Genomic DNA, 23,250 nt, shown 5'->3' with positions numbered 1-23,250 from the left:
GGCATGCTAGAATTTTTGAATGGTTCTACACAAGTTTTTTTCCAAGCTGGAGTGTTCTCCAGCCCCACGATCACCACTGATCAGTGCATGAGTCCACCAAGAGCAGTGGAGAGAGAGCAGCTAGTCCAACTCTGATTGTGAAATCTGGGAGGTTTATTGTATATTGTCACAATGCAAATAATCTCTATGTCTCAGGCTGAAAGAACAATTCTAAAGAATTTTTTGATTAGATGAGAAACTTTTAAATTCTTTGGATCTACAGCCACAGGTTTTCCCACTTACTAATGATTATTAATAATTAATGCAGCTGGACACTAGAAAATGCCCCAAAGCACTGCAGAGAACCAGAGGAGGATGCACTGTTGGCATTCTATAGTTCTACAGCTCACATTTGAAGTATACTTATCTAGAAAATATTAAAAAAAAATGCAAAACCACTTTCCTTATAGATCTTCCACATTATTTTTTCTCAGGAGACCAAACATCAAGCAGCAACAAGAGGCAGAAACAGCACTTAAAATTCTGCAATGCATTCTAACAGCATATCTCAACCTCCAGTTTGAAGGGAAATAATGTCCAGAATTCTAGGAGTGCTCCAACAATGGACTTACTGCTCTTCATCACAATATGAATGCGTGAACCTATGCGACAGGTTTCGTAGATAAGCGCACACACAAAAAAAAAAAAAAAAAAAAATTTAAGACTACAAGAGATTGATATTGATTTAGAGCATATACTTTCAAAAGAAAAAAAAAACAAAAAAAAACAAAAAACCACCAAAAAACAAAACAAAAAAAAAAACCCCAAAACAAAAAACAAACAAAAAATTTTTTTAAAAAATTTGAAGGGTACAAGAGATTGATTTAGAACATATATTTTCCAAAACAAAACCAACCACAAAAATAAAAAAAAAAAAAAAAAAAACACAAAAAAACAAAACAAAATTTTTAAAAAAATTTTGAAGGGTACAAGAGATTGATTTAGAACATATATTTTCAAAAAAAAAAAAACAAAAAAAAACAAAAAAAAAAAAAACACGAAAAACCACCAAAAAAACCCCTAAAACAAAACCAGAACAAAAATAAACAAACAAAAACAAACAAACAAATACCACCCCCCCTCCCCCAAAACAAAACACCCTAAATTGTGGATAGGAAGGAAGGAAAGGGGGAAAAAAAAAGGCAATTCTCATGGACACTGAGAAAACACATTAAGGAAAAGTTTCCTTGCAGACGCGGCTGCTGCTGGCACCAGCTCCAGCGGTGCAGCAGCTCCGAGGGCTCCGAGGGCTCCGCTCGCCCCGCCCCGGGCCCGCCCCTGCCCTTCCCTCGGCCCGGCCCTGCCCTCGCCCGGCCCGCCCGCTTTTCCCTTCCCTTCCCTCGGCCCGGCCCCGGCCCGCCCCTGCCCTGCCTTCTCCCGGCCCCGCCCGCTTTTCCCTTCCCTCGGCCCGTCCCCGGGGCGGCCTGTCCCGGCCGTGCGCCCCTCGGGCAGCAGAGACGCGGGTCTGTGAGGGGCCCGGCCATGTGGGTGGCGGCGCTGGCGGCGCTGCTGGCGGCGGCGGGGGCGCAGTACGAGCGCTACAGCTTCCGCAGCTTCCCGCGGGACGAGCTGATGCCGCTGGAGTCGGCCTATCGCTACGGGCTGGACCAGTACAGCACCGAGAACTGGCCCGAGAGCGTCAGCTACCTGGAGGTCAGCATGCGGCTGTACCGCCTGCTGCGGGACAGCGAGGCCTTCTGCCACCGCAACTGCAGCGCGGCCGCGCCGCCCCCCGCGCCCCCCGGGCCGGGCCCCGCCGCGCTGGAGGAGCTGCGCCTCCTGTCCGCGGTGCTGCGGCGGGCACAGTGCCTGCGGCGCTGCAAGCAGGGCCTGCCCGCCTTCCGACAGGCGCAGCCCGGCCGCGACCTGCTCCAGGAGTTCCAGCGCCGAGAGCCCTACAAGTACCTGCAGTTCGCCTACTTCAAGGTGAGCCCCCCCCTCCTGCCCCGCTCCGTGATCCCTCCTCCTTTCTCCTCCCATGTCTCTCGCAGGCTCTGCTCCTCAGAGTCTCTCCTGGCCCGGCGCCAAGCGCTCCTGTCATGTCCGTGTCCTGGCGGAGGGGACGGTGATGTGTCCCTGCCCGTGGCGTGTCCCAGGACAGTCTCGACAGACCCCAGTTGCACCCAGTGCTAGAAGAACCTGCTGTCATGCCGAGCTCTCACCTGGCCCTGAGGGCAGGTTACTCCGTCCGGGCCACAACCTCCTTCCCCATCACCTCCTCCACGCCAGTTGTCATCTGCCTCACCTCTGTTCTTCCTTGCCCCCCTGGGCTGCCAGCCCTACACTTTGTAATCCTCTCCTTGACAAGCCTTTCAGTTGTTTCCTCTCACTCTGTAACCCGCAGTGGGATTAGTGTGTGCCTTGTCTTTCCCCCTGTTTACCCACACACCATCCAGCTCACTCTTCACCCATTTGTTACAGCTCACCCAGCATGTCCTCTGGGATCAGCCCTTCCAGTTCTCCCTGAACATCTGCCCACTGAACGCTGCTTCTGTGTCCAGTAGCTGTGTCGTTCCTGCCCCTCTCATCATTCCATCTGCTTTACTTTCTAACCTTCTCTGGAACCTTTTTCAGGCTCTTCATGTCACAGCTCTGCTATTGCAAATGATCTTCACTACTTCTTCTCCTTCAGCGTGTCCACCTTCTTCACTTGCTCGTTTCTGGTCCGGTTCTTTCAAGTGCAGCAGCCCTCAGCCTGTGACTTGCAGATAGCCCCGTGCCTGGAAAACTCCAGTTCCATTGCAGCTCTGAGAAGGAACAAAGCAAAATTTGGCTGCTGAAGTGGGACACTGTAATGCTAGCCCTGGAATGGTATTTAACTTTTGCTCTTGGGTCAGCCAAGACTGGGAACACACTCCTCTCTTAACAGATTTCATCCTGTTTTCCTACCTTCTTGTCATTCTTCTGTTCAGGATCTAATTGATTCTTTTCTCCCTTCCCATCTCCACCTTCTGCTCTCTATAGCATGGTCCATCCCTCCTGGCGTCCCCTCAGATACTGCATTTGAAATAAACAGGGCCTCTCTGTGGCCAAAGCTGAGCTCTTTGGTTAGATTGTTTTCTCTTTTAGGGATTCACTCCTAGTATATGCCAGTATACATTACACAGGGTTGTATGCTTGTGCATTATTTTGAGATTGCCTTGTGAAAACACACATCTTCTAAACTGTTGCTGTGTCCTGTATTTTGGAGTGCTGTTTTCTCAGCTGTTTTTCCAGACAGACACAGGGAAATGTGTTCTCATAAAACCAGAAGAGTATCCACATTCACAGGATGACACTGGCATCTAATGCCTTCCCTAAGACCTTTGATACATTAAAGCCCCTGCCTTTTTTTTTTTTTAACTGAGAGGGCAGGAATTCCTCGAATTCTCAAAGCCATATATGGATACCAAAATGACATCACCACAAATGTTTCCCCTTCTTATCTTAACTATTAATTCCCCCCTTGTTGCACATACTAAGTTTGCAATGTATGGATAACAGCAAATATAATTTCTTCTTACCATTTCGAATACAGTCAAGTAGCTGCCAGGTAGGAGTGTGAGAGGGAAATCAGAGGAATCCCTCCCCCTCCCTTTAAACTCTTTTTTCAATCACATTTGCATTAAGTTTGAGCAGCACAGTTTGGTGGATTTGCCTTTAGTGTCTGTTGTTTATATCGTGTTTTATGCTGGATTTGTAGTTCAGCTCCAAGCCCTTATCTCTCTCTTGGGGAGCTCTGAATGGGCCTTCTAGAGCTACAAACTGCTGCATCCAAAGGACTTTTCCCTGGCTGGTGGTTTCTGTGAAAGGAATGTCTCTTCCCCCACCCCTCCACCCCCCCAACAGCATTTATGCTAGAGGAAGAAGCGGGAGGGAAAAATGTTTTATGTAATTTTTTAGAGTGGCCATGTGTGTATTCAGGTGGGCTCCACAGAGAAATTTGCCACGTTGTAAGATTCTGGGAGTAGCTGTTCCTGCGCTGCTGCTTGCTCCTCTGGAGGGAGCTTTTCCAGAGACACTGAGTTCACTTAGGAGTGTGTTTCTACAAAACCTTTCTTTATTTTTTTCCTAAGAGGCGAAACTTGAAACCAAGAGTGAATCATGGACCTAAGTTAAAATGAGACTTGTCAGCCTACCAAAGAATCAGCGTTATAGCTGCAGCACGAAAGAAACCAGGCGTTTGACGAAAGTGCAGCTGAGATTTCCCATTGCATTTAGCACGGTCCAGGCTGGCTGGAAACACGCAGTTTTGGGACAGGCAGGAAGGGCAGCTGGCAGAGCTCCAGTGCTGGGACACTCCTAGTGGCACAGCAGCAGTGCATGGGTTGAAGTTTTGCTTCTGTGCATTTGTCTCTCGGGTTCCTTCCCGAGATGAAAGGGCACCTTTTATGGGTGTAGCAGAAGGGTGCCTGGGATTCCTGCTCCTGGTTTCAAACGTGCGCTGCCAGGAGATATTTCATGTGTGAGCTGGAGCTCTGCATGGCCTGTACATCAACACACTGAATGGGCTTACGTGGATTTTGGCCTAGAAAAAAGGTTTTAATGTCTCAAAAATACCCCAGTCTTTTGCTTTCTCTCTCACTCTTCCTAAATATGTGCATATATATACTATATAATTTATGAAAATATGTATGTGTGTGTATATATATATATATATAAAATTTTAAAGAATCATAAATGGCATGCACACAGAACTATATATGTGTTTCATACATGCAGTTGTAAATGAGAAATGTACACTTCACAAATTATATCTAACAGGGATTAAAGTTAGTTTAAAAATGGGCACAGAAAATTGCTTTAGGACACAATTTTTGACCAAGTCTCTGCAGTATGCTCTAGCTTTGTAATGCCACCAGGAAAATATATTATAGTAATAATGTCCTCTGTTCTGCTAGGCAAGTAAGTGACATAAATACATATCAACAGTGATGACTCCTGACCAGTATCTGTAGGTTAGTATCAGTACTTGCTGTGAGATTAATCCCTCACAGGAGCCCTGGTATAGACTTTTGCCTTATCAGCTCCATGAACAGGGGAGGGCAAGGGAAAAAAACTAATCTTTTTGATTTAAAACAATCATCTATGCTTTCTGCAAAAATAATAGACTTCTAAAGTTAAAAAAAAAGATCATAGTGATGCAGCTAGGAGTAAAACAGAAGAATTATACCAGCTTTACTGTACCATTGTATCTGCTGAGACTGGGCTCTCAGTAGAAGTAAATCTGTGAATATAGAGAATGCAGGAAAATTCATTGACAAAACTGGGAACTTTGGAACTGTTTTGTTTTTGATTTGTTTTGTTGGGTTTTTTCCTCCAGCTAATCTTTTTTAACACCTTCTTCTCCTTATCCCTGTTTAGGCTAATAATCTTCCAAAAGCTATTGCAGCAGCTCACACATTTCTTCTGAAACATCCAGATGATGAAATGATGCAAAGAAATATGGCCTACTATAAGAGCATACCTGATGCTGAGGAGCATATTAAAGACTTGGAGACAAAGCCTTATGAGGTATGCTTTTTATTCAAGAGAGTCTGCTCTTTTGGAACTGTTCTGTTACTCCTCTTATTGGGTGAGATTTCAGGGATCTTATTTGCTTATGTGTTCTCAGTTCTTAATCTTGCTCTTTTTGTCATCTCAGTCATCTTTGTTCTGCCTTCTTGATACATTCAGTAATTCTCACCTCTCCTGCACTTCGTTGTTCCACGAATGAGTCACAGCAAATCAGACAGTGTTGTACCTGAAAGCTGCTACATGCAGATCAGTGCTGGAGCTAAGCAGGTGTGGAGTTATCCAAATTCATGAGTGCTGTAGTGACACAGCTGGAAATAGCTCAGACATTTGGCTTTAAGATTCCATTGAAAACCTCTGTCACAGTCTGTGCTTTAGATCTCACCGTGGCTTCTCTCCATCAGGCTCTTCATTTGATTGGAAATGGAATTACATACTCTGCCATCTAGGAAATACCTGTTAAAATCCATTAGTCTCCTGTATTTGTTGTCCTCATGTCATCTGGAGAGCAGCTCATACAATCATCCAGAGATGTGGAGACATCACTTGCTGTGTTTGAGTTTACACAACACTTCTCACGGGTCAGTTACTGCTGATTCATTCCTGCCAATTTTTCAGAATCTCTTTGTCAGGGCTGTGAGAGCGTACAATGGCGACAATTGGCGGACATCCATCTCAGACATGGAACTGGCTCTTCCTGATTTCTTCAAAGCCTACGATGACTGCATAGCAGCCTGTGAGGGCTCCCGAGAGATCACAGATTTTAAAGATTTCTATCTTTCCATTGCAGGTGAGTGGTTAGGAAGCATGAAGGAAAGATGTCCCCAAAGTGCATTTCAATTTATTCGTAGGATTGGTTACTCAAGTCCTGTTCCTCAGTTTATGCCAATAGGAGTTTATTAGATTCACTGAAAGCTGCTTGAATTCTGCTTTACTTTTTTTCTCTCTTCAGTCACATAAACGAGGTCTATCAGGAAATCAGAACAGAGATCTTACATTAGCATGGAAGTTCTGTGTCAGAGCAACACAGATGTGTAAATAACAACTGCCCCATCTGGGTAGCAATGGTTATCCAGCCAGGTCTCTTGACCATCATTTCAGTATCAGTTTGGCCACCTTTGAGGCTCAATGGTTAGCCTGCCTTTGAAATCAGCTTTGTGGTTTGTGTAGGTCTGCTGGTCTGTTATCTCCTTTCTCATAAATATGACAAGGTTCTGTTGGCTATTTTTAATGTTTACTACATTAGAGTTTTACTAGTAGATAATGTCTATATTTTGAATTTGTAGCCAAAAATAAATCCATTGCTTTGCAAAGGAAAAGTGACATCAACTTTTTGGATTGCTGTCAAAATGGCACATACACATTTCCTATGCTCTTTGGCAGTGAAAGACGAGTAATTAATTTCTCCAGTGCTCTGACAGCTCAGTCTTGTTGACAGTATTTTTGTGGAGGACAGCTGCATGTTTTTTAAATAAAATTAGAAAATTTCTTGCATTTTTTTATGTTTTAAGTTGGGGAAACAGGAAAAACATACCAACTTTTTGTCCTAAAGCCATAATATGTCTTGCTGAGGGGAAACTTTTGTGAAGTGTGTTTATATGTGAGCAGCTTCAGTTTCTCTTGGTGTGCAGCTGGTATCCACCAGTACAGCTGACATGGAATAGCTATTGCAGGCTTGACTTGCTCTTGGGCAAAACAGGCAGGTGTCCAGGATAGCAAATATGGAGTGAAGCACAAATTACAGGCAGTAAAGCAAGAAACACAGACTTTCTTCCCCAGTGGGTCAGAGCTCTGACATCAGGACAATCCCCAAGCCATTGTAAAGAGTAGTGTCTGTGCTCAGCTGTGATTGACACTTACTGTCACCTTCTCTCTTCCTCCTTGGAAGGGAAGGACACTTCCCAGCAGTAATGATGAGAAAGAAAAGTAGGAATTGCTGCTCAGTATGGCCATGTTCATGCATTTCAAGTATTTCGCTCTTGAGATAAGAACATTCAAATTTATCTGCACTGCCTGGGCTGAATTAGGCTTGTGTTCCAGGGAGAGATATTCTACCTCCAGGGGTCCGCAGGAAGCAGATGTAGCAATAAGTGTTACCCAGAAGTATTTGGGTCTTGCCCTAGGTATGTATTTATCACTGAGCAGTGAGTTATGTTAGGAAGCCAGCTGTCCTCATTGCATGGGATCAGTTCACTGAGGGACTTGCATCTCTGGCTTTAACTGCTGGCTGGAATTGAACACTACTTTGCCTGGAGATTCCACTGCTCTTATAAAAGATGGGTCTGGTAATTTAATTTGGCCAGTTTTTTTTAGTTAGTTTCAGTAGTTATTTTTAGTTAACCTCAGTGTTCTTCATGTTAAGAGTTGTCAGGGATGAAAAGTATTCATTTGTCTTGGTCCAAAATTTGCTGCACAAGCTTAGATAACTTGCTTTCACCTGCCAAATGTGGCTGACAGGGAGACTAAGACTTCGAAATATTTCTTTTCTGTGCTGTTGATGAATGTGATCTATCTGGAAAATTCTTGAAACTTTTTGCTGGAAGGTTTTCTTGAAACGTATTTTCTTGAAGATAAAATCGCCTGTAATCCTATATTGCATTAAATATAGCAATTTTTAGACTGGGTAAGCTTGTGAACTTATATGTTCCTGACTGAAAGCTTTTCTGTGGTGAGCAGCATATTCTCCTCTTCTCTCTGAAAACGTCCAAACTCTGGGCCCATAACGCAGCCACCTCTGAAGGTTTATTTTGCAATCACCTGCTGTATCTGTCTGTGACACAATTGTACGCAGCAGCATGGGGCCCTTATTTGTGCAATAATGAAATTTTGAAGGCTTTCAAAATTTAGAAAAGGAAAGAAAGCACTGTTAAGTTTATAGCTAGGAAATAATGCAGTACTGTGTAATTCTGTATAAAACCCAGCACCACGTGCTGCCTGTAGGTGTCAGTGAAACCTAAGTGCTCAGTTCTCTGGAATTCCAGCTTTGATGCCTTAAAAGTCAGCCGCACAGATTTTCACAGAAGGGCCTAGTACCAACACTTGATTCCTACTTCAGATGGAGTTGTAGATTCTCAGTACTTCCAAGCAGCAAGATCCAGATGCACAGGACCCAGTAGAGCATTATAAAGACAAATTTTAATGGAGGACTAATGGGAGGGATTATAACAATTCACTCTGTGCCATCCATATCCTCTGTTGCTGTTTTCTTCCTTCCAGATCATTATATTGAAGTCCTTGCATGCAAAGTGCAGTGTGAGAGCAATCTGACACCCATTGTAGGAGGCTTTGTTGTTGAAAAATTTGTGGCCACCATGTACCATTATTTGCAGTTCGCATATTATAAATGTAAGTAGTGATTTATTGTGCTTAAATAACGCTGATGTTGGATGATGTGGGACGGATTCCATTCATAATATTTTACCTCTGATTTTATGCTTTAGAATGTGAGTAGTGGCCTCCAGAACCTGCATTTTAAACTGTTCTGGGACAGAAAATCTAAGTTTCCTGGTGTCTTTTGCTCCCTGTTATCACTGTAGTTAACAGACATGGGACAGAATTTCTTCCACAGACAAACCTACAGAGTATTTAATACTATTTGCTTTTTTCCTAGTGAATTCTTACCATCCTGTTAGAATGGGCTATATGGTTTTTTGAAGAAGGAGGGGACCACTGAACAGAAATTATAGTGTTCAGTGCTCAGTGATGACATATTTGATAGGTAAATTAATCAGTGGAAGTTGTGGTTTCTTCAGGAGCTGCTTTCACTGTAAAGAGCACATGTTGCCCTTAGAGCTGTTCCTGCAGGCTCCAATACCAAAGGGAAGACACACCAGCCATGTAGCATCAACCCATTAGTGACTCTTGCTTGTGTTGTTTGACTACACAATTCACACCTTGACTCTTCCCTCTTTATCAATCCTAATTGTAGGGAGAAGTAGGGAGGGGTTTAATAGATTTCTGTTTGTTTTTAAAATAAATGTCCCAGTGTGTATCACCAAGCTGTGGGGTGATGCTGGGATACCTGGGAGGAACATTTGGTTAGGTTTTTAATGGAAAACCATCAGAGGTTGATGATGAGTTGATTTTTGAATCATGGCCTTATGTGTTTCAGAACACAAAAATAGCATATCATTTCTGGGGAGCAATTTTTTTTTCTCTATGCAGCTGGTGAGGGGGTAAAGTATGGGCTGTGTTTCCATTTGAGTTTTCTGGCGCTTAGATAATAGTAGGAATTTGTTCATTTACCTTATCTGGATTTTTTTGGTGTGTGTTTTTTAATTAGTGAATGACATGAAGAATGCAGCTTCTTGTGCTGCTAGTTACCTTCTGTTTGATGAGAAAGATGAAGTAATGAAACAGAACATGGTCTATTACCAGTACCACAAAGACAAATGGGGACTTAAAGAAGAGGATTTTCAGCCCAGATCGGTAGGTGAATTACCTAAAATGCCTTCTAGACACATTCAAATATTTCTCTGAAACACAGTAGGAAAATGTGGGATATCTGCTGGTTCTGGAGTTTAACACATCCTGTTTTATTAAAATCATATAAAAAGTTGTGCACAGAGGTTTAGTGTGTTGTGTAAACAGTGAGTGTAATCATAACTCTTCCCTTTCTGTTGAAATATACTATGATAGTATATAATATGTGATGAGAAGTAAACTCATGTTGGTACTTCTCTGACATTTAGGCATATTTATATCTTTATGTAGTTCTATAAATAAAGCAGCTGGCCCCTGAAGTCTCTGATGATGAAATCTCTGAGTGACATTCAGGCTTTTGTGAATCATTATTTGCCAACACATGGTTGCCCACTCGCTTGTTATTTCAGGTTCTGTGGGCATTGGAATGTATCTGAATATGGTAACTCCAGCTAAACTGACTTTCCACTTACTCCATTTAGAACACAGTTGGGTGGATGAGGATGGAAAAAGGCTCAGGACGGTATTGCATCTAATTATCTAAATTAAAATGCTTGCTGCAGAGAAGGCACCAGTCCATCCAGCAACAATTGTCATCTGGCTTTGGAAAACTATTTTAAAAATGGGTTTCCATGCTGTTCTTAAATTTCCATGTCCAAGGAAATTTTACAGCCTGGACTGTGACATCAAATTGGATTTTCCAATGTTTCTTGTTACCAAGATTTAAGTCATGCAGCTAAATTGTGACACTCAGTGACTGCTTAGACATCAGTCATATGGGTTGTACAACTAGTTAGTCATTAGCAATACATGTTCCACGAATTAAATTTAGGGCCTTCTAGTCATGCCTCTTAGAGCACACACTTTATTGGCACAGTGGGAACCCAGGCCTGCCCTGCAGGGCCAACTGAGACAAAAGGCAGCAAAAATGCATTTGGTTCTTTCAGGCAGCAGCAGCAAGTCTGAGCTCACAGGGGAAGGGTGCTGCTCCTTTGTCACTGCTTTTGGGAACAGAATGGTGCTTTATAACCATATTGGAGACAATGTTTGGTGGTGGTGGGAGTGAGGGGTAGCAACAGCATGAAACTGCAAACCGCAGACAGATTTGGCATATGTGTGCAGAGAGAGCAGAACAAGGGCCCTACACATGCACTCTGAATGTTTAATTGATAACTTCTGGAGCTGGGGACTACAGATAATTTGATGTAAAAATACAAAATATTAAATGCACACAGCTGTATTTTCTTGTACTTTGATCTACGTAGCTATAAGCAGAAGTTGCTTGCTGTCCTAATCACTTGCCTCGAAAACCATAATGCCTCTGGTTTATTTTCAAAAAGTGGTAATGGGGTGACAGCAACATTTGGCTTTGGCACTAACCTTAAGGTGTTCTTGTGAAAGAGGGAGTCTCCCGTTTTCTTCCCTGAAAGGAGTTAAATAATCAAAACAGGTGACAGTTGTTAGTCACAAATAGGAGAGGATGTGAGTGAGCTGCCCTGTGCTGCTGCTGTGAGCAGGGGCAGGTGAGTGACCTTGCAGAGCGTCCCTAGCCCGGGCTCAGGCTGGTCATGGTGAGTCATTATCATGCAAAACAGCTCAGTGTGTCTCTTTCCCAGAACTGCCTGCTGCCATACGCCAGCACAGGGAGACAGAGGCTTTCTCCTGTCCAAAGCCCACTGGAATGCAGGCACAGGCTGCTGCTCAGCCCTGGCAGTCTCATTCCTTACTCTCAGACTCGCCAGTGCTTTGAAACATGAGAAAGAGGAGAGTGCTTTGTTCTTGCAGGGAGGGGGGCTGTGCTTAGGAAGATCCACAGAAAGCTGGGATTAGGCTGTTTGCTGTTTTGCTGTTTCCTTTCTCAAACACTGTGAACCCTGCCTGGGATCTACCTTTGCTAACTCTGGGTGTGATTGCATTGGGATAATTTCAGAAGGCATGTGATGATGCTCCCCTGTCTTGCTACCCTCAAGTAACAGAAATTTTGGGGTTTTTGATAGGAGGCAGTTCGATACCACAACATTACCACACTCCAGCTGGAAATGTATGAATTCGCAAAGGAACATCTGATGGATGATGATGAGGTGAGTTTTATAGAAATGAAATCATGGTCAAAAAAGCAGCAATCACGTTTAAAGTGAAGATGATACATAGCTGTAATTCCAGGATTTCACTAATATGGAAAAATCTTCTTGTAACCACAACCAGTTTATAATAAAATTTTGTTTGGTAAGCGGAGTATAAGAACAGACCCAAAGAACATCATGTACCATTTAAAAAAACGTGGACAGAATTAACGCAAAGGTAAATATATAATGCACTGAGCCTACAGAAAAAAAAGGAAACCCAGGTTTTGAGTTGGAACACCAGGGGGCAGAGAGATGGTGTATATATATTGAAACCAAATGTTTTTCTGGGTTTGATGGTTTGATGTTTTAGTGGGGGGGCAAGGGAGGGGTTGTGGATTTTTTTTTTCTGAAATGTTGTTTAAATTAGATTTAAAGGTCTTTATGATTTTGTCCAGAAGTAACCACCTAAATTGTAATTTTTGTCCAAAGGAAGTCTTGTTATCTGCTATTTTTTTCTGCTCAGTGGCATTTTGGTTGCCCAGTCATGCTTTTTAAATGGTTGGAATTCATGGTCAAATAATATATAATGACTACTATTTACACTGGAAAATATGTAAAAGGCCTTTTTTATTTTGGTGCAAGAAAAGTAGTTTAGTTGTTGAAAGGGCATTTCCTTCTGCAACTGAAATTTAGTATAATTCATGGGAGGTTTTGGATTGCCTTTTGCTTTGTTTGTGGGTCCTTTAATTTAGAGGTTTAAACAAATCTTCAAATGATGAAATGTTGCTGGCATTGACAAAGAAAGAGCTGTCCTCAGTTATGACAGTATCTGTAATGAGCACTGCTGAGGTCTTTTCTAGTTAGAAAAGGTGAAGATGGTTTATGTTAAAAAATGAAAACACCTTTGCAATTTTTGTTATCCAACATATAGGGAGAGAGAATATTTTACAGCAGAGAAGTAATGTCTGTGCTGCCTTCAGTATTCTTGTGATCTGAAAACAACTCTATGTAAAATTCCATTGCAAGGTTACCAGACTTCAGGAAGAGTTTCCATTGTGATAAAACCCCATGAAAGACAGTTTAATAAGCTTGCTGTAAGGTTAAGCTTAGATGAGGACTAGTCTTTATAGATTTTCATCAAGGTGTGAAACACTTGAGCATTTTTTATATTCCCTTGCTGGTTTGTGCTTTGTCCGTGATGTTTTCTTATGTTAGGCGTAACTTAATTTGTACTTTTTTTTTCCTTCTTTCCTATCTGCTGCTTCAAAACACAGGCATGAGTAATTAAGGAGGGGGTGAAGAAGTCCATTTTGAGGGTTTTCCCCATGTGTTGTTTGAAGAAGGGGTTATAGAACAATCTTCAGCCTCCAGCACTGTGTAGAATAAACAAGCATTCATTTGCTGGCATTCATTCCTGCAGCCCCTTTCACCAGGGCGATTTCAAATGACCTTGCAATCTGCAGGAGGGTGGTGCAGTGTAAACCTCAGTTAAACTTTTGGACTGACAAGGAAGTCACATTACACTGGATTATAGGTTTGGATCAACCAACCAAAATTACTGGGCCTGCTTATGCCACAGATATCCCTACCTCACACTCTCTTTGTATTAGGAAAGTTACCATTCTTCTTCTCAGGGGAAAAGCTGCAGGGCTTCTGTGCCCTCCCTTGGTAGGGCCCAAAAACCTGTGAGGGATGGAGGCTGTCCATGCCTCTGCCTTGGCTCTGGCTTTTGGTAGTGAACTCGTAAATCCCTGGCTACCAGAACTTGTCTTTGGCTGCAGGAGACTTCCAGGGAGTGCAGACAGAGCAGGAATAGCACAAAGGTAAAACCACTACCTTGCAGTTTCTGCTCTATGGGCAGGACCTGGTAGTATAAGTGGAATTTTTTATTTTGTTTAATATTTCTCCTGGCACGGATAGAAAAGTTTGTTCCATAGGAATATTGAAAACTGATGAAAACCCCAGATAAGGCATTACAGTAAAAACTTTATTAAACATTGTTAAAGATGGAGGCAAGCTCTATTCTAAGTGCACTCTGTTTATTTAAACCATGTGCTTCTTGGGCCATAGGCCATACCTTCTGTAGGTTTCTGTGGTCCATCTTTGCTGTTTGTGAAGTTGCTTGTGGGCCAGTAAGATAACCCACAAGATAATCTGGGAAGAAAAATATTTCTTTATTCCTTGATGGAAGCAAAAGGATTGATGTGGCAAGAGGGTCCCTTCCTATGTGAGTGTCATTATTCTCAAGTGGAGAATCTCATTTTATCCAGACTTCTCAGTGCTCCCATATCCCAGATCATCCATATGTCTTTCTAAATCCCATTAGCAAAGCGAGTTAAAACATTGGCTTCTTCAGGAATACATAGCAGTAATTGCAGAGGCTGGGACTGGCAGTAATGGTTATTGCATATGTTACTACAAGAAATACTGTCCTGCTTGTGTTACTCTATTAATGTTTTTCCACAAGGAAATGAAAAATTCTTAATTCAAACATTTAACACAGTAGAGGTGACAGAATATTAGCGCCAGCTAGCTACAAATTACATTTAAGAAAAAGTAATTATTCTTAAATATCCTTGCAGTTTTCCACAGGGAGGTTAAATGAACATTACAGTGTTGTCATCTTAGTTGGCCATGGATAGACAAGCTTCTTGATTTCTGTTCAGATGTGCAATGCATCAAGGCTATCATGGGTGCATCTCCTGGTACTGCACAGATTTAAGTGGCAAACTGAAATGCTGTTAAGAGCCAGACACTCGGCTAGTATAGATGTAACTCCAGCACCACACTAATTGTATGAGACATGGTTTTGGCCCATAAAATCAGTGTTCTTATGGAATTTTTTTTTTTTTTTTTAGAGGGGGAAAGCTACTTAGCTGTTCTAAATTACATAAGAACCACAAGTATTTGGCGGGGATGAGCCTACAATGTGATTTTTCTTTCAGTACTTAATCAGTAGGTGAAAAGCTGTTGGCAGCTTTGACCCACTTTTTTTGACATCTTTCTTTTTATTTGTATATAGTGTGTGTGTGCGTGTGTAGTGGCTGAAATTAAAACGCTCTGTGTTTCATCTCATCCATGTAATGCAAAGAAGAATAAGTACTGAACTAATGTGACTGGTGGAAAGAGGACATATGGAATAGCATCAAAACACAAGGGCCCCAGTGGAGTACTGAGAGCAAATAGTAGGCTGAATTCAGCCTATCTTTCTGTTTGGGAATTGCTAACAACATACTTTGAGCTTTATTAACTCACTCCTTGCATATGTTTGAATGATTTACACAAGTGTGCTTGTAATAACAGCAAGTTGTAAGTGCAGACCTGTAAACCCTGCTCTGCCTGTGACCTCAGAGTAGCACAGCTCCAAGAGCACTGCTGCCCTGAGAAGAGCTGGTGGCAGCTGTTTCAGAGAGGGTTGCCAGCTAAGGGGCAGTGTTATGGTCTCTGTTCAACAGACACTTTTTAAAGAAAAAAGAAAAAGAAGATGAGGTTGTTTTTTTCCATCATCATTTTTAGTGGAAATTCTTCCCATATGGCTGGGTCTTTCTGCTTTCTCCTCTTGCTTCTGCACCACTGGATGTGTATCTTGTCAAAGGTGTTCCCCCTCCCATTTAAGCCACTTTGCATGGGAAGCTGCCAGCATGGTTGGGTTTAAATGACAGGATGGCCTCAAGCTGCAGGTACTGACATGAGGAGGAGCTTCTACTGTCCAGATTCTCTTAAGCTTCTGCATGCAGGATTAAGCAGTCAAGAGAGCATAATAAGAGCTCAGAAACAAGGCCACTGGAAAGCTTCTGCTCTCAGTGCAATTGGGGCAATGTTGAAGTCCCTCTGAATTTGTCTTGACTCATGTTTTACAGGCATCGTAAGTATGTTAAAAGGAAAGCACATTTACGGGTTTACTGTAAAATACTGCTGTAATAACTGCAGTATACTGTAGTCTCCCATAATGGGAAAAGAACAGTTAAAAGTTCACAATATATTGTTAAAATGAAATGGAAGAATATTTGAGAAAATAGTTAATATTTGTGTAAAAAACAACTAAGCTCTCTTAATATTGAAAAAAAAAAAAAAAAAAAAGCCCTAAAAGCATGTGGCAGTTGGTCACACTGTGGACTAGGTATCTGAAAAAGAAATAAGTTAAGGGCCAAATAATTTTTCTGCATAAAGAATTGAGGGATTTTCTTAGTTTTCCCCCCAGCTAGAATGTGAGGAATGTCCAGCCTGGACTGTACAGCTCATGGAGGTTCTGGCAGGGCTTTGAGGTGGTTACAGTGAACTCTCAGGTTTTAACTGAAGGTTAGATCAAGAAACTTTCTCTTGGTCTAAGGCTGAATAAACCTTTCAGGCTGAGCCACTCATTGACACATGCCTTACTGTTATCCTGAAATAATGTTTTCCCGCTCCAAAACATTGCTGGCCCATAGGCTGTGTGGTGTGTCTGTGCAGGCTCTGTCAGGTCCATGGAGCAAATACCCTGCAGAGTCATCCGTATCAAACCTTTGTCTTCACTCTTGCAAGGTGGTTATTTGTTCTTGAACAGAATCTGCTAGTTTTGTAATCTAATGCTTGTGACTACTCCCATTACTTACTAGGCAGTTACAGGACAATAATTAATTATAGGGCAGCTAGCTCCTCACCTAGAGGCTGCCCTTCTCACTGCCACAACCTGGTCACCTACACCCAGTACATGAGGGAATCAAATCTGTTGCTCTCACTGTTGAACAAGTTTCCGATCATTGAGGTCTTCGGACTTTGGCAAAATTCTGAATTTTTGCTCTGAAGGACAACTGAGGGACATTTTGTGAGATAAATGTATTCCTTCTAGGTCATGGATTATAAGGAAACAAAGATCCAGCCAATTCTTCATACTCTGTGTGTTGTCTCTTAAGGCTGTTTGTTGGATGAGTTAGAATAAAAGCTGTTTCCTATTCATTCGTTACCTATGTGGTAATCACACATAAAAGCATGTCCAGAATAATAATTTTCTGTGGTTCTTAATTCATTCTAGAACACTATCTTTTATTATCTGCTCTGTTGCTTCCCTGAAGAATGGCATATCCCACCGCAGTACATACGGAATCCCTCTAGATCAGGAGATCTGTGTTGCAAATTTAATGTAATAACCCATCTGTGTATGGATTATTACAAGAAAGCAAATTGTTTCCCATAACTTTTCCAGTCCACACTGAGAAACGACAAGGTGGAGGCAAGGACCCATGAATGATTAATGCTTGCATTTGCAGAAGGCAATCATTGCAAGCAATGGCAAAGTATCTGGGTCTGTCAGTGAGTAGTGCACCTGCTGCTTGCCACTGTTTTTAAATGATGCTATTGAAAGCAAAGTTGGTGCTGCACCATCAGCCTCAGGTGTGCCATAACTGAGCCAGGTACTCGTAGCTCTTTCTCTTTGCTGTTTTATTTTAATGGTTGGCTATGAGTCTCCAAAGTACAGATGTTTCTCTAAAAAATTTGTGTTTTGTGAGTGTGAATGCAATGTTTAATGTTGCATAAGGAAGGGCCTGGCCCAATGTGTATCATGGTCTTGGACACTCAGTACACTGAGGTACTACGGAAGGAGTTTTGCATTCTTTTCCTTTTTAGGTCTTTATTTTTCCAGTGCTCTAGTCTACCTTTCTTATGATTGTGCTCCAGTCTCACTAGCCTGGGTTAGCTTATTCAGAATTGACCAAGAACTGTTTTAATTTTTTTTAATTATAATACACCTACTCACATACCCTCTGTAAAACCATCTTGAATTAATTACTGTGGCACAAAACTTGTTTTTTCTATCTGTGCCTCTGTTCAGTTGCTAATCTATGCCAAACGTGCTCACTTTGCATATCTAACAGATAATTAGAGGTTCCAGTTGGACAGATCAGCTTCTCTGATTCCTCCTACCACTCACACCCATATGGGAACAATCTCTCTTTTCTGCTCGATATCACACCTCCCATATTTCAGGCTATACCTGTTCCATCTTTTCCCATACATCCTTGGTCTGTCAGTCCCACTGATCATTCCTGGACTGGGAGAGGGAAGAGGTTGGTAGCACAGGGAAGGGAGGTTGTGGGGTGCCACTAAGTTGCTCAACCTGTACCTGGCAAACCTGGAGGACACAACTGTGGACCGAGGGCCAGGAGGAAATGTTTCCCTGCAGCTGACCCACGTGTGTGTGTGTGTGTGTGTGTTTACTTTCCACTTGTTGGCTGCCCAGCTATCACTCATGTCCTGGTCTAGCAGCAAACCCTTCTCTTCCCAAGCTTAACCAAACTTCACGTCCTGATCTCCTACCTGGCAGCCAGATGTCTGCATTGCCCTTTGGGCCATGGATTGCTCACCATGATTCACATCAGCACCGGGCTGGAGCAGTGTGTTTATGCTGTGTTTATGTTGTGTTTATGTTTTATTTATGTTGCCTGCCTTGGAGCTGGCAGCCGTTGTGCCCTCGAGTAGCTGGCAGCGGACACAATTATGGGTTTGCAGCTGACTTTGCATGGAAAATTGGATGTCCTTTCCTTAAAGGTAGGGAGGAACCAAAGAGCAGGTGACAGGAGGGACTCTGTCGCACCGAGGGGGTAACTCGTATTATAGACTCATTTCAAACCCTGGCTCTGCAGGCATAGATCAACACGAAGTTACTAGATACCAGCAGACAGAAGGCTTTTTTCCCTGGAATGAACACCTGTGGAACATGTAGTGAGCTCAGCCATGCTAAATGTCTGGTGCAGTGTGGAGTGAGTGCTAATGGGACAAGGACAGTGATTGGTGTGGTCACAGCTGCCAGTGTGACAATGTGATCAGCCTCCTCTCAGGCAGCGTTATCACCTTTTCATTGGGCTGCCAACCACTCTACTGACAACTTGCAAGTGTTTCACATTTTGATGGTGAAGGCACAGGCAAAAATATTTTAACTGGGGTTTTGTTTGTCTTTAATCTGGATGTTTTGCCTTTTCCAAAATAACCAACATCCAGGCAATTACTCAGTGGTATTGCAGCATATTTTATGTATATTGTTTCAGCCACTGTTTTTGTATTTTTGCCATATTTCAACCTCTCTTGTTCCTCAGTTCATCTAATTAGACCACAACAGTTTCTGCAATGCTTTCCTTTAGAGCTCCATTTCAGACACTAGAGATTTCAGCTTTGTTTGGGGTTTTTTTCCTAATATTGTTGCATTTAAATATCCTTTTTAATTTCTTACATGTTTCTGGATTTGAAAGCATACCAGAAATAAAAAAACAAAACAAAACAACAACAACAACAACAACAACAACAAAAAAAAAAAAAAAAAAAAAAAAAAAAAAAAAAAAAAAACCTTGAATTTTGTCTGTATGTTGTGTGTCTTCTGAAAAATTCTATCTTAGTGATGAGTGTGACAATAATATGAATTTGGATGCTTAAATCTTCTGAACAAATTCAAAGCACAACAAATCGCCGTCCTTCAGGACTTGCTAAAATCACTTCATAGTTGCAAAAGCTGTGGTCTTCTCAGATGGAGCTGTGAAGCTGGGAACCAGAACAGCAGTTATTTCAGCCAGCTTTCCTCCTGCTTTTATTTTTGTTTGCTTAGTTTCATTATTTCTCTCCTGGCTAGTCTTCTTCCTAAAAGTGTGATGTTAATACTTTTTAATCACAATATCCATAATAACATTATTGTATTCAAAATAGACAAAATTTCTCTAATTGTTTTCATTGATAGAGTATTAATGCTCTTTTCTCACCAGAATAGAAAACAGTAAAATTTTGAGTCTTAGAATGTGTCTAGAAGATGGTGTCTTTCTAAGGAATGCCTAGTTAGACAAAAATGTGCTAAAAGTGTAATTTGGATTGTAAACACCAACTGAACAGATTCAATTAGAAGCCTAATTATTCACATTAGAAGCCTACAGTTCACAGAGATTTGAAATGGGTGGTGAAGGAAAGAGGGAAAAATGAGCATCCAAATAAGGATGAGTAGCTTTCAACATAACTGGTATAAGTTCTCATTAATTTAAATATGAGAAGGAAGACATTTTACTAAGGTATAGATGTAGAACTACGTTAGGAGTAGTTTAACTAAAGTTGGATTGTTACGTTATGTTGGTGCCCTGTGTTAGCAGAGTGGAGCTTGTAAATTTTCTGGTCTGAATCTAAATCCAGTATATTTGTTTCCAGTATGGAAAACATTCTAGTATCTCTGGTTCTTCACATTTTTGCTGCATTGAAGCATGACTTGTGAGGATCCGTGGTTGAAAATGGAGAAGGTGTGTGTTGAAGGATGTGACAGGGGACATAAACAGTTAGAGCAGGCATACAAAGGCAAAGTTATGGTTCTACAAAACGCCTTGGATATGAATTCTTGAAGCTTTCTAAAATTTTTTAATGTTTGAAGGTATTCTAACAACTTCCTAATTTAACAGGTGCTTTAAACATTTATTCCTCTCTAAGTTTGAGGATTTCATTGTCTATTTAAGTAACCCATAAAAGTATGAGAGGATTTACTGTGAAGTGTATAAGATTTTCTCCTTTTAAGGTCTGTGTTGCTGTAAGTCTTGTGCTATGCCTGTGTGGGCCATTTACCTACATTTTATAGGTTTGTTGTATTACCCTCTGTATAGAGGGTGTTAAAAATATCTGGACATCTATTATTACAGTTTATTTTTTGATTAAAATAGCAGAAAGTTCCTACCAATTTTGGGGATTAATTTCTTTCTGTTAAATTTAATCATTTCTAGGGTGAAGTTGTGGAATTCCTTGATGATCTGTTAGAAGTGGAGGAAAATAAGGAATCCTGATGAGTGAAACCACCATGAAGTATTTTACAGAAGTGAAGACTCACCATTGCTCTTTAGTATTGTTTTTGATCACCTGTAGTTTCAGTTAGATATACCTCAAAGGTGCTTCTTTAAGCTGCACCTTTTGTCCCAAGATCCACTCCTGAAAGGTCACTTCCATGCTGCACTGACTCTTCTGTGAGCATGGCTTCTCACTGTGCAGAACTGGTGCACATGATTTTCCACCTTGAGCTTTCTTTCCCTTACACAAACACAACAAAAAAGACTGTTACTGTTTTCTGGGATAACACTAAGGTTCTTCGTTTCGGTGCTGTTCTAAGTTGTAGCAGTACAGCTAAATTCTCAAGAACTTTTGTCAGATCATGAGCTACGGAAGACATTGCAGTTCCTCTTTCTGAGCTATGAATTGTATTATTTATATATGTCTTTTTATGTGATGGTGAATAAAGTGATAATGAATCCCAGTGCACCTGAAAGATATTAAGGTACATTTGAATAGCTGAAATAAGGTCATTAGCAAAGTGCAACTAATGATCTTGTAAACATTGCTTAAAGAATTTTGAAAGCAGTGTTGATCTTTATGAAAGCTAAATTAAATTCCACTATGTGAAGCGGAATAAATTTTTTTTTCTTCCTACCAATTCTTACTCTCTCTGTTGAAACAGCCTGTGATCTCTGTTGAGGTGGGGCCAGTCTTGTATGAAATACTGATGATTCATGTATTTAATATTCTTTTCTGTAAAAAAATAGTCTGTGTGATTTTTTTCAGCCTGATCAAACTATCTGCATAGTATTCATCCAAAGGTAAGTACAGGTGGAATCTAGGTGGTTTTCACTGGAATAATGAAAAATATTTGCATGTGAATTCCTGTCTTTTTTATTTTTTATTATGTACAGCATAGTCCAATATGGAAGTATTGGCACAGACCAAAAAAGGTGTGATGGAGAAGAGTAATGAATTAGTGCCTAAATCTACTGAAGAGCAAACATCCCCTTGAACTCAAAGGATACAGGATTTCATCCTGTGCTTTCCTCTTTTGTTTTCAAGGATCAAGTCCTGTAAGTGGCTTTATCCTGCTTGCATCAAGGGGAGATGAGCATTCACCTCCTCTGATGGAACTGTAATTCAGCTGAATGGAAGTGAATTACAAACCCTTAATCTGCTTTGAGTTTTTAAAGAGACAAAACATGATCTACATTAGCTTGCCAAATTTTTGCTGCTATAGTTTATATAAGCTGTAGTAGTCTACACTATTGAGTGTCTACAGGGAATAAGAAGGAGAATCCATAGAATGAGGTTTCAGTGTCCTTCAGCATGTGTCAGCAATGAAACATTTGAATTTGAGTGTGAAAGATGTTTGGAAGATCAGATTGGCTTTTTTAACTGCTTTAATATAAATCACAACTAATCCACTGAAGTCGATGGGCAGACTGTTTTAATCTCAAAATGAAAATCTATCAAGAGCCTTTTAATTTTAGGAGATTTGCCCAGCTCAACTTGTGGTAAGGAGACCAGAATCTGGCTTGCTGTGTGCCTAGAACTGGCAGAGGATTATATGTATCACATTTCCTCACTGGTTTTGTTCTACACAGTATTAGCACTCAGCTCATTGTAATTTTGTGTAAGAACTGAAATTTGCTTTTAAAAGTTGTTCACAAGCAGTTGATTGTAAATCATCACTTCACCCCATGAAATACTTGCAATATCCTACTGTGGTAGCTTCTCCAATTTATCCTTAGTTTTCTCTTGTTGGAGGTATGTGTATGCTCAAAGGAGAGGTTACTGCTCTGGAGTCCCCTTTTGTCCTTCTGCCTTCCAGCCTGCATGGACCAGCTCCATGCAGGAGTTTTGTCCTCAGGAGCTCAACCAGTGATGAGGGGAGACCTCACTGCAGTTACGACTTCCTTGCAATGGGAAGAGGAGGAGCAGGCACTGATTTCTGTGGTGACCAGTGACAGGACCCAAGGGAATGGCCTGAAGCTGTGTCAGGGCAGGTTTAGGTTGGGTATCAGGAAAAGGTTCTTCTCCCAGAGGGTGGTTGAGCACTGGAACAGGCTCCCCAGGGCAGTGATCACAACACCAGCCTGACAGAGTTCAGGAAGTGTTTGGACAATGCTCTCAGACACATGGTGCAACTCTTGGGGTGTCCTGTGCAGGGCCTGAAGTTGGACTCCATGATCCTTGTGGGTCCCTTGCAGCTCATAATATTGTGTGATTGTGATAGCCAATAGCTTCATCTTTGATACTCTAGCATTCAAATCCAGAAATCCCACCATTAAAGGGTGTGGAGCTGTTTGGAGATGGATGCATCCATTTACATTGCCTTTGTTTTACAGCATTTTTAGCTCACTTTTTTGCTATCACCATTTACCAAACTGACTTCAGAGCTCTGCCAAGCTCTAGCTGTTGCCTGGCTGTTTATTTCTGTGGTGCCCCAGCCCCTGTGTGCTGT

At 41.5% G+C, this 23,250-nt stretch overlaps 1 protein-coding gene across 1 annotated transcript; it reads left to right on the top strand.

Moving 5' to 3' along the window:
- Window positions 1–618: 618 nt before the first annotated feature.
- On the top strand, window positions 619–21,438 carry CRTAP (cartilage associated protein). The gene is made up of 7 exons (XM_083877229.1): window positions 619–1,965; window positions 5,383–5,532; window positions 6,151–6,322; window positions 8,749–8,877; window positions 9,815–9,960; window positions 11,952–12,035; window positions 20,738–21,438. The coding sequence occupies exons 1-7, from the start codon at window positions 1,522–1,524 to the stop codon at window positions 20,795–20,797; spliced, it is 1,185 nt and encodes a 394-aa protein (XP_083733355.1). The 5' UTR covers window positions 619–1,521; the 3' UTR covers window positions 20,798–21,438.
- Window positions 21,439–23,250: the final 1,812 nt, after the last annotated feature.

Source organism: Zosterops lateralis (assembly GCF_965231275.1).
Source record: "Zosterops lateralis genome assembly, chromosome: 1".
NCBI lineage: Eukaryota > Metazoa > Chordata > Aves > Passeriformes > Zosteropidae > Zosterops > Zosterops lateralis.
This window is presented reverse-complemented; position numbering and strand designations above follow the sequence as displayed.